Source organism: Chrysemys picta, chromosome 1 (assembly GCF_011386835.1).
Source record: "Chrysemys picta bellii isolate R12L10 chromosome 1, ASM1138683v2, whole genome shotgun sequence".
Taxonomy (NCBI): Eukaryota; Metazoa; Chordata; order Testudines; family Emydidae; genus Chrysemys; species Chrysemys picta.
Window position 1 is genome coordinate 243,143,030 of NC_088791.1, and position 17,111 is coordinate 243,160,140.

Here is a 17,111-nt window from a genome sequence, read left to right on the forward strand (position 1 = left end):
GGGTAGTTTTAGGGTTACCATACGTTTGGATTTCCCCAGACATGTCCGGCTTTTTGGTCCTCAAATCCCCGTCCAGGGGGAATTTTCAAAAAGCCGAACATGTCCGGGAAAATAGGGAGGCATAAGCCAGGGTCCGCCTGGCCCCAGCACGACCCGCCGGATCCGCAGCGCAGCCCAGCCGCCCCGGCTACATTGTAGTGAGCTAAGGGGGGAGGAGAGGGGGCGCAGCCGCAGAAGGTGGCGGAGGGGCCGCTGCTGCCCCCGCAGGCTGGGCGGACCGCGTGCCCCAGCCGAGCCCGCAGGACCATGGGGAGGCTGGGCCCAGCCAGTGGCTAGGCCTTCCCTCGCGGGCGGGAACCCCCCGGCCACTGGGGGACCCTTCCTGCGGCCCCGTCGCCCTGCCCGGCTCAGAACCCAGCGCTGAGGGAGCTGTTTCCAGCGGGGACAGACAGGCCGGGGAATGTGCTCGGCTATGGCAGGAAGGAGGCGGCGGCATGGGGCAGGGAGTGTGGCATGTGCCGGGGCTGCAGGGACCCACACCGCCCCGGTTGCCGCTGAGCGTCCAAAGCCTCTGCCAGGCAGAGGCTGCCGGGTGTGCAGGGGAGCAGGGCAGGTGGGGGGCGCAGAGGCTACAGGGCGAGGAGGAGCAGGGCAGGCAGGGGCATAGAGGCTGCAGGGGCAGGGGGCGCAGGGGCAGGGCAGGCGGGGAGCGCAGAGGCTGCAGGGGCAGGGGGTGCAGGGGCTGCAGGGCGAGTGGGGAGCGAGGGTCACAGAGGCTGCCGGGGGGGGGTGCAGAGGCTGCAGGGCAAGTGGGGAGCGGGGGTCACAGAGGCTGCCGGGGGGGGGGTGCAGGGGCTGCAGGGCGAGTTGGGAGCGAGGGTCACAGAGGCTGCCGGGGGGGGGTGCAGAGGCTGCAGGGCAAGTGGGGAGCAGGGACGCACTTAGCAACCCCCAACCAAGATCAGAGCGGGAGGGAGGAGGGGGAATGCAGGGTGCTCAGAGGAGGGGGCAGAGTTGGGGCAGGGACTTTGGGGAAGGGGTTGGAATGGGGGTGGCGAAGGGGCTGGGGTGGGGCGGGACTGGGGGTGGGGAAGGGGCGGAGTTGGGGCAGGGCCAGGCCCCCGTGGAGTGTCCTCTTTTTTCAGTGTTGAAATATGGTAACCCTAGGTAATTTGCACTGCTAGTCCCTTCCCAACATGTTCCCTCTCAGGTGAAACCTGGATCTCACAGAGGATGGTGACAGGAAATATTGATTCCGACAGGGTGGTGCCCTCTACTTTTGGATCTTAGCGGAATGATCCATCCCAAGGTGATCACCTTAAAAAGAATTTAAATGCACCCTAAATCAGACAGATTACAGCCTAATTTTGGCTTATTGCTGATTGCTGTCAGACCAATTGTGAGTTGAGTTTCTGCATATTTATTTGCAACACAGATGTAAAAATGACTATATGAAATGAATGCTTCCCAGCAAAATAAATTAATGTTCTCATTGTTTGTACAAAGTGTGCATTTGTTTTGCGAATCAGCAATATTTAGAGCCAGCCATGTTTTGAGTTACCCCAATGGTGGCTGCTTCTGGATTTCCTTGCTTTCGCTGAGGCTCTTGTGATGACACAAAGGAGGTGGGGCAGTAGGTTGCAGTGCCAAAGTAAAATTTTGAAGTTCTGGTGTCTTGTGTTTTTAGCTGATGATTCCTGTTTTGTTTGTTTTATTTGAAGTGTTATCGAGAACTAAATAACTTATCAACTGTTCCAACCAAAACTTTAAATCAGCAGCAGAGATAAAAGATCATTAGGGCTGTCAAGCGATTAAAAAAATTAACTGCGCGATTAATCGCACTGTTAAACAATAATAGAATACCATTTATTTAAATATTTTTGGATATTTTCAACATTTTCAAATATATTGATTTCAATTACAACAGAGAATACAAAGTGTACAGTGCTCACTTTGTATTTTTTTCATTACAAGTGTTTGCATTGTAAAAAAATGAAAGCAATAGTATTTTCCATTCACCTAATACAAGTAATGTAGTGCAATTTGTTTATCATGAAAGTTGAACTTACAAATGTAGAATTATGTACAAAAAAACCTGCATTCAAAAATAAAACAATGTAAAACTTTAGAGCCTTTTATTTTAGAGTGCAAGTCCATTCAGTCTCACTTCTCGTTCAGTCATTCAGACAAATAAGTTTCTTTACATTTGCAGGAGATAGTGTAAACAAGAAGCGGGCAGCATTATCACCTGAATGTGAGAACAGGTGTTCTCATGGCACTGTTGTAGCCTGCGTCACAAGATATTCATGTGCCAGATGCACTAAAGATTCACATGTCCCTTCATGTTTCAAGCACCATTCCAGGGGACATGTGTTCATGCTGATGATGGATTCTGCTCGATAACAATCCAAAGCAGTGCGGACCGGCACGTCATTTTCATTATCTGAGTCAGATGCCACTAGCAGAAGGTTGATTTTTCCTTTTTGGTGGTTTGGGTTCTGTAGTTTCCACATCGGAGTGTTGCTCTTTTAAGACTTCTGAAAGCATGCTCCATACCTCGCCCCTCTCAGATTTTGGAAGGCACTTCAGATTCTTAAACCTTGGGTCAAGTGCTGTAGCTATCTTTAGAAAACTCACATTGGTACCTTTGCATTTTGTCAAATCTGCAGTAAAGTGTTCTTAAAACGAACATGTGTTGGGTCATCATCCGAGACTGCTATAACATGAAATATATGGCAGAATGCAGGTAAAACAGAGCAGGGGACATACCCCTCTGGAGTTCAGTCACATTTAATTAACACCTTATTTTTTTAACGAGCATGGAAGCATGTCCTCTGGAATGGTGGCTGAAGCATGAAGAGGCATATGAATGTGTAGCTTATCTGGCACTTAAATACCTGCAATGCCAGCTACAAAAGTGTCACTGAAATGCTTGTTCTCGCTTTCTGGTGACATTGTAAATAAGAAATGGGCAGTATTATCTCCTGCAAATGTAAACAAACTTGTTTGTCTTAGCGATTGGCTGAACAAGAAGTAGGACTGAGTGGACTTGTAGGCTCTGAAGTTTTACATTGTTTTGTTTTGGAGTGCAGTTATGTAATGAAAAAATCTACATTTGTAAGTTGCACTTTCACAATAAAGTAAGGTGACCAGACAGCAAGTGTGAAAAATCGGGACGGGGGTGAGGGGTAATAGGAGCCTATATAAGAAAAAGACCTCAAAATTGGGACTGTCCCTATAAAATCAGGACATTTGGTCACCCTACGATAAAGCGATTGCACTATAGTACTTGAATGAGGTGAATTGAAAAATACTATTTCTTTTGTTTATCATTTTTACAGTGCAAATATTTGTAATCAGAAATATACACTTTGATTTCAATTACAAAACAGAATACAATATATATGAAAATGTAGAAAAACATCCAAAATAGTTAATAAATTTCAATTGATATTCTCTTGTTTAACAGTGTGATTAAAACTGCAATTAATTTTTTGAGTTAATCGCGTGAGTTAACTGCGATTAATCGACAGCCCTAGAGATAATCTGTTCTACAAAATTCCCAAAGGCAAAGACATTCAGATTTTTTTTAACATGAAAAATCCTGAAACTGCTGTGTTGCTTTTGAAGTTTTGATTGACACCCACACACACCCAGACACACACTCTTGCCTGCTTATGAGCCCATCATGGAAGATGCTGATCGCTTTGGCTTCCAGTTAAGCCACTAGGAATCAGTGCCATGGAGCTCTTTGACCATACATGTAGAATAGGTGTTCATCTTCCTCTGCCATATTCCTCTGGGTTTTAGAACCTATTATTTTTCACCAAAATGTATTTTAATAGCTATCACTGTTTACGGAAAGTGCTTACAGACACTTTGAAGAAAAGGGTGTTGGTTTTCATTTTACTTCTATAATTGCTGCAGATGTTGCATAGCCTCATCTATGTTAGTTAAATATTATGCCTCTGTAACATTTTTGATCCTCATTAATTATAGCTCAGGAAAGCATACAAAGACAACCTGCCTCTTTAATACAATCAAGATTAATTGCATGGTTCCTTCATAAGAACGAACCACCAACAGCTTAACAAAAAATGTTTGTCTTCAAGCAGCCCTTGGATAATTTTTTTTTAAAACTGTTACAGGAAGTGAGAGGCTGCCAAATTATCATGCCCGTGAGTCTCACCCTCATTATCAGACTAAACGAATGTACACACCCTTGCACTTTTATCCTCTTCCAAGCCCAAGGAAAAGAAAAGGGGGGAATAAAAAAATCTTTACACAAAAGTGTCTCTGAAGTCTGGAATGTGCCTGGTTGTTTGAAGACAAGATTTATACCTGCCAGCCTTCTTTTAAGCTCATTGTTGAGACTCGTCTGTTTTCAAATCAACCGCAGACTGACTGCTTCAAGTACTTCATTTTATAATGACCACATCATCTAAGATAAATGCACAAGGAATTGTGGTCACTTTCAGGCAGCAATCAAGTCCCTGATGCAGCTAGCGGGAGAAGGTAAAAGGGGATTGGTAAGAGATGTGTATGGGGGGGGACGAGATGTACAAGAAAGCAGACGGAGTGCAATGTCTGTGACATGGACAGCAAATATAAAATGGATTTGGCCACTGCGAGTGCATGTTAGGCAGCTGGGTTTTAGTCCTTAAACAGACTGGCTATTGAATTTAGGCATAGGAGGGGACATATTTTTATATAGGCAAAAGTGTTCATAGCACTTTATAGATGACAGAGTCCCTTGCCCGATATGCTCACATTCTAGTACAGAGACAAGAAGGACTGGGATATAAAATCATGTTGTTTAATTTATTTGTTAGGCCATGTTTCTTGTTGGTTCCAATGCTTTTATATAGCCCATCCTCCCACTAAGAAATGCTGTAAGATCGCTACTTTCTATCTCAGAACTTCCTTTCCCATTTCAAGACTAACCATCATAGCATCAAATGTTTCTACTCCGAGAAGCTTCAGGCTTCAACATTCCAGAAAAGCTCAGATGACTACTTGATTTCCCCCCCCCCTTTTTCAGGTGGGATCAGTCTAAATCACAAGGTATTAGGGTGTGTAAAGAAGAAAAGGGGTGGGAAGGAAGAAAGGACAGAAAACAGAACATGCAGAAGAGGGGCAACATGTTCTGGACAGACAACATCATTTCCTCTAGCTTTGGTTAATGTAAATCCAATATTAACAGGTATCAATGCACTAGTTATAGAATATGTTGAGGTGATGTGGACAGAAAAAAGCCCATCATAAATAGACCCCCCCCTCAACAATTTGCAGATTTATTTATCATTCATTTTGCAGTATTACTCAGAGGCCCCCCCCCGCCAAGTGTGAGGCCATAGTGCTGTATAAAAACACACTAAGATGCATTTCTTGTCCTGAGGAGTTTACCATCTAATCTGAAATACTACCAAACATTTGTAGCTTGCAGATGTCTGCTACTCCCACAAACAATTAGGCATTCTAAGCTGGCAACATAGTGACAACACTATAGGAGAATCGCTGTACAGCAGTGATTGAAATAAAATTAAAAAGAGAAAATGATATTTTTATCAATCCATTCAGTATCGTTTTCATTGGTTTAGGCACTAAGAAGCATTGTAGGACTGATAACAGAAGGATGCAACAGATGTCATGACCCCAATAGGCTGGTTTATAGCATTTTATTTGGACTGCACATCTCTTTAGGTATTTGTTAAAGATGGACATGAGTTACAGTAAGCTTGATTCAATGCCTATAAAGTCAGTGGGAGTCTTTCCATTGACATCAGTGGGTGCTGGATTGGGCCCAACATTAGGCTCTGGATCTAGATTTCTAATTCTCAATGTTCAGGGATGTTTAGATTGAGGGTTTTAGTTTTCAGTTTTAAAGATAAAGGTCACTTGCAAAATTTCCAGGCTTATGAGATATTTGGGATGTTCGGATTTTGAGTTTTGATTAGGATCCATCTGAGTTAGAACATTATCGAAATTTTGCAACCTAATAAGTATAATTTTCAATACAAATAAAAATGTTTTCAAGACACAAGGTACAGCATTTGTTTTCAGCTAGACATGCCATTACAAGTCTGAATAAAGTGGATTTACGATTAAAAAAGAAAATGCAAAGTTCAGCTATCAAACTTACACAAAAGAATAATCCTTGTCTGGGATAGTAGGAAAAACACCAGTACTCTAAATGAAGTGTAGTGATAAAGATGCTTGTGTCTACAATGTCAATATGAGCTCAGTCACAATTGCCCTGTTGTTGTTTTTTTCAACAGATGAAAGGTTTCACATTTGTGCTGATATTACTCAAGGTTTGATATCCTCTTACTGGTGCCAGCAGGAGGTTTGTGAAGTTCCCAAAGAAACCAATTTCATGAGACCATAGTCAGTGGATTGAAAAAAGGAACATAGGTCCACGGGGCAATCACAGGATTCCATTGTGGATACGAAGCTTGGCGCCTTTATAACTTAAGACCTTGGGTATCTGAGAAAATAGCATTCTGTATTTCATTCTGACATTTTAGCTCTTGGCAGCAAAGTAAGGACTATTGGTTGAGCTCAAGTCAAATGCAATGAAAGAAAAGCAGTTTTACTAAAAGAGATGCAGGTGAAGGAACTCACTGTCACACAACAGCAGTAAAAGAGAAAAATCGAAATATGTGGCTCTAGGCAGTCATTTCATTACAGTTGCTGTGTATCTGTCTAAAAATAGCTCACTTGCAATTCCAAGGTATTTAAAGCCATAATCAAAGCATCTTGTCCTAATTAGAACATTAGATATGAATTATACAGCAGAGACCCTGAAATTATACAGCACTGCCCCTCCATCTCTACACACACACAATCCTACACCCACAAGCCCTCTACTATTTTCTGCCCAACACAGTTCAATCACAACAGTATCTCTTGTGCTATTATTTAATTTGAAATCTGCATGTAGAGTAAGAAATATTGAATTTAATAGCTATGTGCTGAAGACTTTTTTTTGTACTGCATTGCCCCCATTCCCCACCTGGATCCATACTACCTTAGAAAGGATCACCACCATCTTCTTGCATACAACAAAAGCTAGATTCCCCCCGCAACTGACACTGCCCTTGCAGCCAGAATGCCTCCTCTTGTACTCCTTGTAGAGAGATGTTTATAGAAGATTGTAATTTAGAGACGCTCCCTCAAAAGGGACTGTATTATGAACATAGGAATTTAGCGATGTGCCCTGGAGGTGGGGGTTGGGAACACTGCACGACTGTGTGCAGCAGTTCATCAGAGATGCTCTCCAGTTTGTTTTATTAAAGTTTTATTCCTTTCACAGTCATCGGTTTGTTATTTAATGAACCACAAGACAGTTTCAGCCTCCTCGCCATCAATTCTGTGCTTGACCTTCTACCCTACATCAACAGTCCCTGTAACCAAAATGGCTACTCATAGACTTTTGTCTTCACTAAATACTGCCTTTTCCACACTCTCCATTTCAGAGTTGCCTCACATTTCCCTCTCTCCAACTGCCATCTCATCTGCTTCAACATCACCCACTTAACCTCTGGTTTCCACCTGCCCACCACATACTTCTTGAACTTCAAACCATTTACTTCCAATCTCAGGACCCTCCTTCCCTCTCTCTCTCCTCCCACCTCATAGGAATGGCCATACTGGATCAGACTAGTGATCCATCTAGTTCAGTATCTTAGAGACAAGAGTGCTTTGGAGGAAGGTGGAGGAAAACTTACAGAAGGCAAAGCTATGGATTGATCTGCCATACAGGGGAGTTTCTTCCAGACCCCTGGTAATTAGACAGTGGCTTTTGCCTTGAAACTTGATAGTTTATATCTGTTCCCAGATTCTTGGGTTTTTATTCTTTGCTATTATAACCCTGAATATTCTTTTTATTTATATATAAAACAGTTTTTTTTCTTGTTCAACTGAGCTCTTGGTTTCAGGGATATTTTGTAGCGGTGGTCTACAGACTAATTGTGTGATAAGTGAACAAGTATTTCCCTCTAGCAATTTTAAATTATCTGCCTTTCAGGTTCAATGAATCTCCCTCTCTTTTTGTGCATTGTCTGAAAGAGTGAAAAGGTAGAAGTTTCCTATCTACCTTCTGTAGTCATCTCTCTGGATATCTTTATCATGCCCCTTTGTATTAGTTTCTTCTCTAGAATGAAGAGACCCAGTTTTTTCCAATCTCTCTTCTCATGAAAGTTTTTTCATGCCTCTACTCATTGTTTTTGCCTGTTTCTGAAACCCTTCCATCCCTTTCAAGGTAGGGTGACCAGAAATGAACACAGTATTCCAAGAGTCAGCATAACTTTGATTTACATAATGGCATTATATTTTAGAATTATTCTCCATCTCATTCCTTGTGCATCCAAAAAAGAAAAAAGGTTAGACCACTGCTTATTGTTGAGCAAAGGTTTTCACTAAGCTGTTTGCAATGATGCCCAAGTCTGTTTCTTGTGTTGTCATAGTTAACTTAGAACCTAGTAAGGTATGTGTTCTGGTTATTGCTTTCAATCAGCATTATTTGCATTTGTCAACGCTTAATTTTAATCTATTAAAATGTAATCTATTAACCTGATTCCTGATTTTAATCTATTGACCTATCTTGGTTAGTTACCTCTGAAGTTCCTCACACTCTCTCCTTTCGTCTGACTAGCCTAAATAATTTTGTCATGGGCAATTTTTGCCACCTCATTGTTCATCTCTTTTTCCAGATCTCTAAATAAATTACACAATACTGGCCTTCACACAGAATCTTGTGGACCTCTGCTGTTATCCTTTTGCCATGAAGAAAATAGACCACTATTCCTACTATTTATTTTGTCTTTTAGCTGGTATTTGTAGTTCACTCCACAACTACTTAGTATCATTGAGTCTCTTGAGAGGAATTTTGTCAAAGACTCGACAGTCCAAATAAATTATGTCAACCAACATTCATTGATCCACCATATAAATCAGTGGTGGGCAACCTGCAGCCCGCAGGCCACATGCGGCCCGTCAGGATAATCTACTGACAGGCCGCCAAACAATTTGTTTACATTTGCACGGCCACCCGCAACTCCCAGTGGCCGCGGTTCACCGTTCCCAGCCAATGGGAGCTGCAGGAAGTGGCGGCCATCACGTCCCTTAGGCCTGCGCCACTTCCCTCAGCTACCATGGCCACTGGGAGCTGCGGGCGCCCGTGCAAATGTAAACAAAGTGTCTGGCGGCCCACCAGCAAATTACCCTGACGGGCCGCAGGTTGCCCACATCTGATATAAATGAATGAATCAAAGAATTCTAATAGAGAGTTAGATAAAATTAGTGGTGCTCAGGGGCATGCTGTAAATATTTTTTTTAAATGGGGAATTGTGTGAATGGTTATGTAGTCTCACAATCGCAGTATATTCAGGGATCTGACCACAATTCACAGTGTGGGCTTGAAAACCCTAACGAAAGCAGGAGATCTGAAAAAGGCTGTTTTATGCCAAAAAGTTTAAATTCCTTCTCTTTAATACCTTTTTATGTTATGATGAATTACAAACCAAATATGAATTTTATTTTATTTTAATTTACAAGATTCACTGTACATGCAATAAGAGTATTTTAAGTCAGTAAGCCAATAACAGTTTTGCATCTGTACTTATTGCCAACATAGATTCCAACTTTCTCCTATCCAAGGGGAAAAAAACCACAATCAAAACCTTCCTATTATTATCTCAAGCAATAGTGTGTTTTTTAAAGAGAGAGGCCTTGCAGCATGCTTGGAAAGCCAACAAACTGGCTTTGATGCTAGGAGTGACTTCCAGGAGGGCCCCTCACTGTAAAAATCCTATCACCATTACTCTCTCGTTGACCCCTGGACAATGTTAATTCTCTGCTGCTATAATATAATACAGTAGAACCTCAGAGTTATGAACACCTGGGGAATGGAGGTTGTTCATAACTCTAACTAAAACATTTTGGTTGTTCTTGCAACTGAACATTGACTTAGCACAGCTTCGAAACTTTACTATGCAGAAGAAAAACGCTGCTTTTAACCCTTAATTTAAATGAAACAAGCACAAACAGTTTCCTTACCTTGTAAATTTTTTTTCAACTTTCCCTTTATTTTGTTAGTAGTTTAACACAGTACTGTACTGTATTTGCTATTTTTTTCCTCTGCTGCTGCCTGAGTATGTACTTCGGGTTCCAAATGAGGTGTGTGGTTGGCTAGTCAGTTCGTAACTCTGGTGTTCGTAACTCTGAGGTTCTACTATACAAAGAAAGAGACATTCTCTAAGGTAGCCTGAGTTTCCAAATCTTTTCCTGTTGATTTAAAAAAAAAAAAAAAGAGAACCCTAACAAAATTCTTGCTTCGGTGCATTTACTAGCAAGGGTGGGATGAAATGCATATAAGGACACAGGAAACTTGTAGTGTTCCTATCCCCATGTGGGACTATTGAGACAAGATCAAGATAAGGAACACTGAAATCAAACTAAAGAGAGCCTGTACAGGAATACCTTCCTGTATCAAATCCTTATGGTAGGCAAGTATTGTTCCCATGACAGATCAACATTTCAAAGGGACATTGCAATAGCACAGAAGCTACAACAAATGTACAAAAAAAGATATCCCTGAAGAATGTGTGAAAGTGACTGGAACATGGAGAATATAAAACATGGAAGAACAATGGTACTCAATCACTAAAACTAATGCAGCAAATGATGCTGCATATTAGAAATAGATTTGCATATTACTTACATCTATCTATGGCAAAATCATATACATGTAATATTTTAGATGATTCATACAATGTTACAATCAAAATTTTAACAAAATTTTCCAATACAGTTTTCATTGACATTATCCAATTTTCTGTTACCTTGGGGCTATGAACTGGGGATTTTCATAGCATCACAGGGGTCAGATTACAGCAAAACTTCAACAAACTATGTATTCCTATTGCTGTAAGGGAAATAACCCGAAACGAACAGACTTCTGCATGAAACTTCCAAAATCAGCAATATTGTGAGCTTCCTGTAATACTATGGTTTGATCTTTGCACAATACAAAGACTGTCACAGTGCACATTTTACAAAATAATAGTCTCATTTAAATAACTATTGATCCAACCCAGCACACGTTACTCAGGAAACGCTTTCACTGGATTTTGTGGGAGGTTTGCTTGAGTAATGACCAAGGCTCAAATCACCCCTTCCATAGGCATATGAAAAGGAGAGGAAATGCTGTGAGTTGTAACTCCCATCCCATTAGGGAGGAGGATGGGTTTCACCTGCAGGCACAGAGAGCAGGCTAGGGGCATAGCCTTAAAAGGCCATTGGTGGCATTTTGGCAGTGCTAAGTGCTCCAGAGAGTTGGAAGCACCAACCCATACAATTGCAGGATGAGGTAAGAAGAGAAGTGGGCAAGTCCCTACTGCATGTGTGTGCCTTCCTTCCCACCCCTGTACCAGAATAACCTCTCAGGAAGCCATACTGTCATAGGAACGTCACTTGGCTGAAACCCTACTGCCCTCAGGACTGTGTCAGTGTGCTCAGGAGGTTTCTGCACAAGTAGTGCTGATAATGTCAATGCAATCTTGCATCTAAAATCCTACAGGGGGATGATGCTTTGGTGAGCAGCCCCTCCTCCCATCCCCCCACTAGCTCCTCCCTCTTCATAGCAAAGGGAGAGATGTGATGCCATTTCCATTGATCTCCCTCACATTTGGCCCACTTTTACCTGTTTTTTACCCCCACAGTTTTTTAGCCCATGGTCAGGCACTCCCCATAAGGGATGGTCTGGCTCTGAGTAAGTACAGCCTTGTGTAACTATGGAAAGAATAGCATTAATACTGAAGCAATTGAATGTGCACCAAACAGCAAAACTACACAATATAATACTATTTCCCCAAATGAATAGTTGATTAAAGGAAAGCAAAGATCATAAAAAGAAAAGGTCTGGAAAATAAAGCTGTCAAATATAAAACAACTGGTGAACCACAATGTCACACAATGCTTGGAGGCCCCTGGTGCATTTTCCTGAGGTGCTTCAACTGTTGAAATACAAAAGCTAATCCTACTGGAAAAATAAACACAAGTGGGAAGGTGTTTGTTTAAAATGGCAAACCTTTGTAGAGAAAAGGTGGGCCAAGTACACACCCACCTTGTCTCTAATATTGTGGGATCAACACAGCTACAACAACACTGCATAAAGCATTTTGTAGTTAGTAATAGCTTCATGCTTGTGTTTGCACACATGTGATGAGAGCTACTTTGCAGGCTGAATTTTTGCTGGCTTGGCTCTGCTTTGTACCTCATTTACATAAATCCATGTATGCTCCTCAACGCCAAATTTGTATATCACATCTCCGACTGCAAGTGACATTTAATTAAAACCATAAATTATCTTTTAATGATGAACAGTGAAGGTATTGACAAATGAGTTATTTTTCTGTTAAGATTAATTACATCAAAGTTAGACACACCAATGTGCGCTTGGGCAAGGGTGTTTTGATTGTTGCTAACAAGCTGTATGGTATGCTGCTACACTTTTTTCATGGGCAGATAATAGGAAATGAACAAAAACCTGTCGTGTCATGACTTATTGGCTTCAGACACCCCACTATGAAAAGCTTTGGACCACCAAACCTGTTATTGGCATCTCGAGATGATGCATCTTTAGATTTGTAAAGAAATGTGACTAACCTCAGTTGGTTTGCAGAGGGCCATTTTATCAAAGCATCTCCCGTGCTCAGACTGTTACATGCATAAAGTTGTTCAGCTGAAATACTGAAGTCTATTTTTTCCCCCTACATGTGCATCCTTATAATGGAAAGCTCCAGAAGCAGGATGCAGATATACAAAACATATGGACCTAATAAGACAATCAAAGCTCTTTAACATAGAGAGAATATTATAGTCAACAAGAAACTCAGAGACAGATTTTGCCACCCTTACTCTCTGAGGTATACTAGCCATTGAAATCAGTAGGCCTACATATGGAGTAAGGTATTATTCTACATGAGTAAAGTTGGAAAAATCTCTAACTAAAAGCCAAATACTTTAGGGTGAAAATGCATATCACAGTTTGCTTAATGCCCATAAAATGTATGATCATTTCCATAAAATAATTCTTCTACCTCAGAAATGTGGAAGTTGGAAATGAACAGGTACGGGATGTAGCCACTTCACTCATGCCACCTATTCTTTCTTCACTTATTATCACTACATGCAAGTTATATCTTTCCACCAACCTCAACTACTGTATTTCCCTTTGTTGTGTTCTGAAACAATTATAAATATATTGTTGAATATATACAGATAAATATGCTATTCAGCTGAATAAGAACTAAAGACTTTCATACTAGTGTAATCTCAGGGTGGATTAGCAAATTTTCCTCTCAGTCAATGTATTGAAGGAGTAGCAAGATTCCTTTCATGAATGAAGCGGGAAATCTTATCACTAGGGATTTGGAATGTATCAAATGCACCTCTACCCCAATATAACGTGACCCGATATAACACAAATTTGGATATAACGTGGTAAAGCAGCACGCCGAGGGGGCGGGGCTGTGCACTCCGGCGGAGCAAAGCAAGTTCGATATAACACGGTTTCACCTATAACGCGGTAAGATTTTTTGGCTCCCGAGGACAGCGTTATATCAGGGTAGAGGTGTATATGGTCTTTTATGTTTATATAATTGGTACATTTGCTTGTGTTTAATAACTAATATGTATACTATCTTTTTAATAAGTAATAGTGTACTATATGTTAGAGGTATATAAAACATTGGAAATTATACCCTTAGTAAGGAAATGGAATTTTACAACCTTCTAATAGTATGTTCTTCTTAACTTTACATATATTTGTGGAAATTATAAGGAGGCAAAGTTAAAGTTGCTAAAATGTAGGCTTTCATTCAGCAATTCCATTTTCAATAATCTGTTAGTCATTTGTTATTTTGACTTGTATATATTGTTATGCAAATTTTATTAAGAGGCAACGTTAGGTTTGGATGGGTGATATAAGTTGAGTGCACTTCTTTTAATTTAAAAAAATGAGAAAAATTCTAACTATTTTGTTTTTTTCCACTTTTCAACCAGCCCTAACAAACTAGATGGGACAAAGCTCTACCAAATATTCTGTAACAGACAATCCTGCAATGGCAGGGGAATGCACTAGATGATCTGCAACACAGTCAGTTTTATATTACTGTTACTTATTTGTATTTTCTTAGCACCTAGAGGCCCCGATCAGACCACCAATTGTGCTAGGTGCTATACACATATCCATCTCTAATTTCCTGATGAGAATATTGTTTGGTTTGTATATAAGAAAAAAAAGGTGAAAAAGTTAGAGGGGAATCCCTTTTTGTAATTAAAAATAATATTCAGAATGTAGGAGCTTTCACCCATTCTACAGCGATGTGCAACTAACCTGACAATAAGCGAACACCAAAAACAAAAGAAAAAACATAAGATCCACTATGTAAAATTAGCTTCTGTAGTTAACAGAAGCTGATACAGATTTCCATGAAATCAAGGACCCTATGGCAACTGTAATGGAACAACTGCAGTCCTTCCAAGAATTTTTGTTTTAAAAGGGGATTGGAAGAAAATGTATAAGGAAGAACTAATACAAGAGGATTACCTCCTTCTTTCATTGTTCCTTTTTATTTATGTTTTCAAACTGAGTGAAAAAGAGTTGCACATAGAAAAATACATATATTTCTGTTCAGCACATTTAAATGTTAGCTCAGGCCCTTCTTAATTGTTTTGTTATATTAAAAGTTTTCTTTAAGTAATAACTTTGCCACTTATATGTAATTCTGTGAAACACTTGAATGTCTCCTAAGTACATATGAGAGGAATGATTGGGTTAACAAGCCATAGTATTTTGGAAATATACCTAACTACATCTAAAGCCGAAAGATATGTTGTGTATAGTATGTTCAGGATATGCAAGCACACATGAAATTTATTTATATATACTATTAAATTTGAGTCAAAACAGAAACTGCTTTAACCTCTAAAGAAGACAATAATCCCACCAGCTTGCTCCACATAAATTTATCACAATACCAACAATGAACAAGCACAATAGTGCTTCACAAAGACTTTCTAACCAGTAAGATTTTATATCATTTCTGCGAAATCAAAATACCACAAGTATGAATCCTTTTCAGAAGGACTTACATCTAGAACTATGACTTCCTCACGGTTACTAGATTAGTCAGTCCCAGCAGTTGTATATGAGATTGCTAAATCTGTGCTATTCCTGGTACAATTTTCTCCTATGGGAGATTCCTTGTTACTAAGATTTATAAAGTGAGGGTATTGTGATGTCATCTCTTACCATTGTGCTGCTTTGTTGTTCTTGCATTCCCATCTTAATGACCGCACAAGTTGATAGACTCAAAGAAAAAGTGGAGATATGTAAATTCAGTGGTTGATGCTGGGGAGGCGGAGCAGATTTCTAAACTGGGAGGCAGTGAAGGGAGCAACTCAACATTCAAACTATTTGAAAGAAACCTTTAATGTCTCATTAGCCTGGCACTTTAAAACCGCCTCCCTCCAACCTGTCCTGAAAACTGGAAAAACTGGGTGTCTGACTGCAATTTATGGAGACATTAGTAATGAAAAGACATTACAGATCCCATGACAACTTTGGTTTTTGGTAGATAGAAATGTTATCTTATCCTCTAAAATTAGATCCATATATTGTTCTGGAGCCACGTGAGAAACTGCCATTAATATCAAAATTACAAAATAAAGTGATTATTTCTTAGCTTGTAATTGAAATCTGAAATTTCAATGCATTTTGATAAAATTTTCGTGAACAATTTTGCGAATATGTTGTTTCATTTTTAGACTAGCTCTCCTGTTTGATAATTGGTATGTTGCCATTATCAATATTTTTAGCACTTTTCGTACCCCTCACATTTTGAAGCACTGTAGAATACAATACAGCATGGGGCCGGGTCCTAAAAGCTGCTGAATGCCTGCAACCCCACTGAGGTCAGCACATCTCTCAGGATTTGACCCATGACTTAATTAAACTATGGGCTGAATTTCAGTGAAAGGATACTTTTGTGTTTTTCATACACAAAGAGCAAAAATGCATCATTTCAGTCTGGATGTGTCATTTCAGCATATGGAAAAGAACAAAGAAAGAACAAATGTAAGTCTCCATGAGAGAGCGCAGTGTGATGAGACCCATACATTTCATACAGTGCACTGTCCCTGCAGCAGTTAGAGAGTTAGTACCTTACCTTTAAAGGTACCGGTCCTGAGCCAGCAAAGTTTTTAAGCACGAGTAGTCCTATTGGCTTCTAGGGGACTACTCACATGCTTAAAATCATCTGAGTGTTTATATGCTTTGCCGGATCAGTCAGTGTACTTCACATTCCTTCTGCTCGAATAATCAACCTTTTCAAGTCAGCACTGCCTGTTCTAGAATTTGGTAGGTAGGTTCGTGGTAGGTAAAAAAGAGCAAGTAAATCCATACCTCACATCTTCAAAGCTATCATTTCAAGTTAACATTTAATTTCTATTGATCTTTTTTTTTATTACTGAATATGCTTTTAACAGTTCTGGTTTGCTACAGCTGGTTTCCTGTTATTTCTGCCAAATGTAAAATAGCTATAAAACTTGAAAAGGTTCTGGTGCTGTCACTGCATGAAAAATTGCATCTACGGAGGAAAATTAAGTATGAGCCTTATCCTTTAATTGCTTTAATCTTATTTCATAAGTCAACTTTTTTACCCCCAGCCCATCTCAAAGCTTCCGATACGTAACTATTTTTTGCCCTTTAGGTTATGTTATTTCAGTCAGGTATAATGTGTTCATTAGCGACAACAAAAGAGATGAGAATTATCTGCTTGTATTTCAGGTCCAAACCAACTTAACAGTCCCCATATTTAGCTAACAAGAGCAGTGCCTCTGGCTCATCTTCACAAAATATGTAATCTAATCTCTAGTAGACAACATAAAAGGTGCTGGCTGCAACCATTTATTAAGGAAATAGATCATGCCAGCAGACAAACTAATAGAAAATGGTTTAGTTACTCCCAAGGGGCCAAATCTTTCACTCCATATGTAGGCAAATCTCCCACTGAGATCAATGGAAGTTTTACTTGAATAAGTAA

General features: G+C 40.2%; 1 protein-coding gene across 2 annotated transcripts in view; it reads right to left on the reverse strand.

Moving 5' to 3' along the window:
* Positions 1–15,438, reverse strand: part of EDAR (ectodysplasin A receptor) — a 93,542-nt gene extending 78,104 nt beyond the window's left edge. For both annotated transcript variants that reach the window (XM_024110836.3, XM_005295903.4), the window contains exon 1: positions 15,320–15,438. In XM_024110836.3, the coding sequence (XP_023966604.1) occupies positions 15,320–15,352 (33 nt within the window). In that variant the 5' untranslated portion in view covers positions 15,353–15,438. The remainder of the gene's footprint in view (positions 1–15,319) is intronic.
* Positions 15,439–17,111: the final 1,673 nt, after the last annotated feature.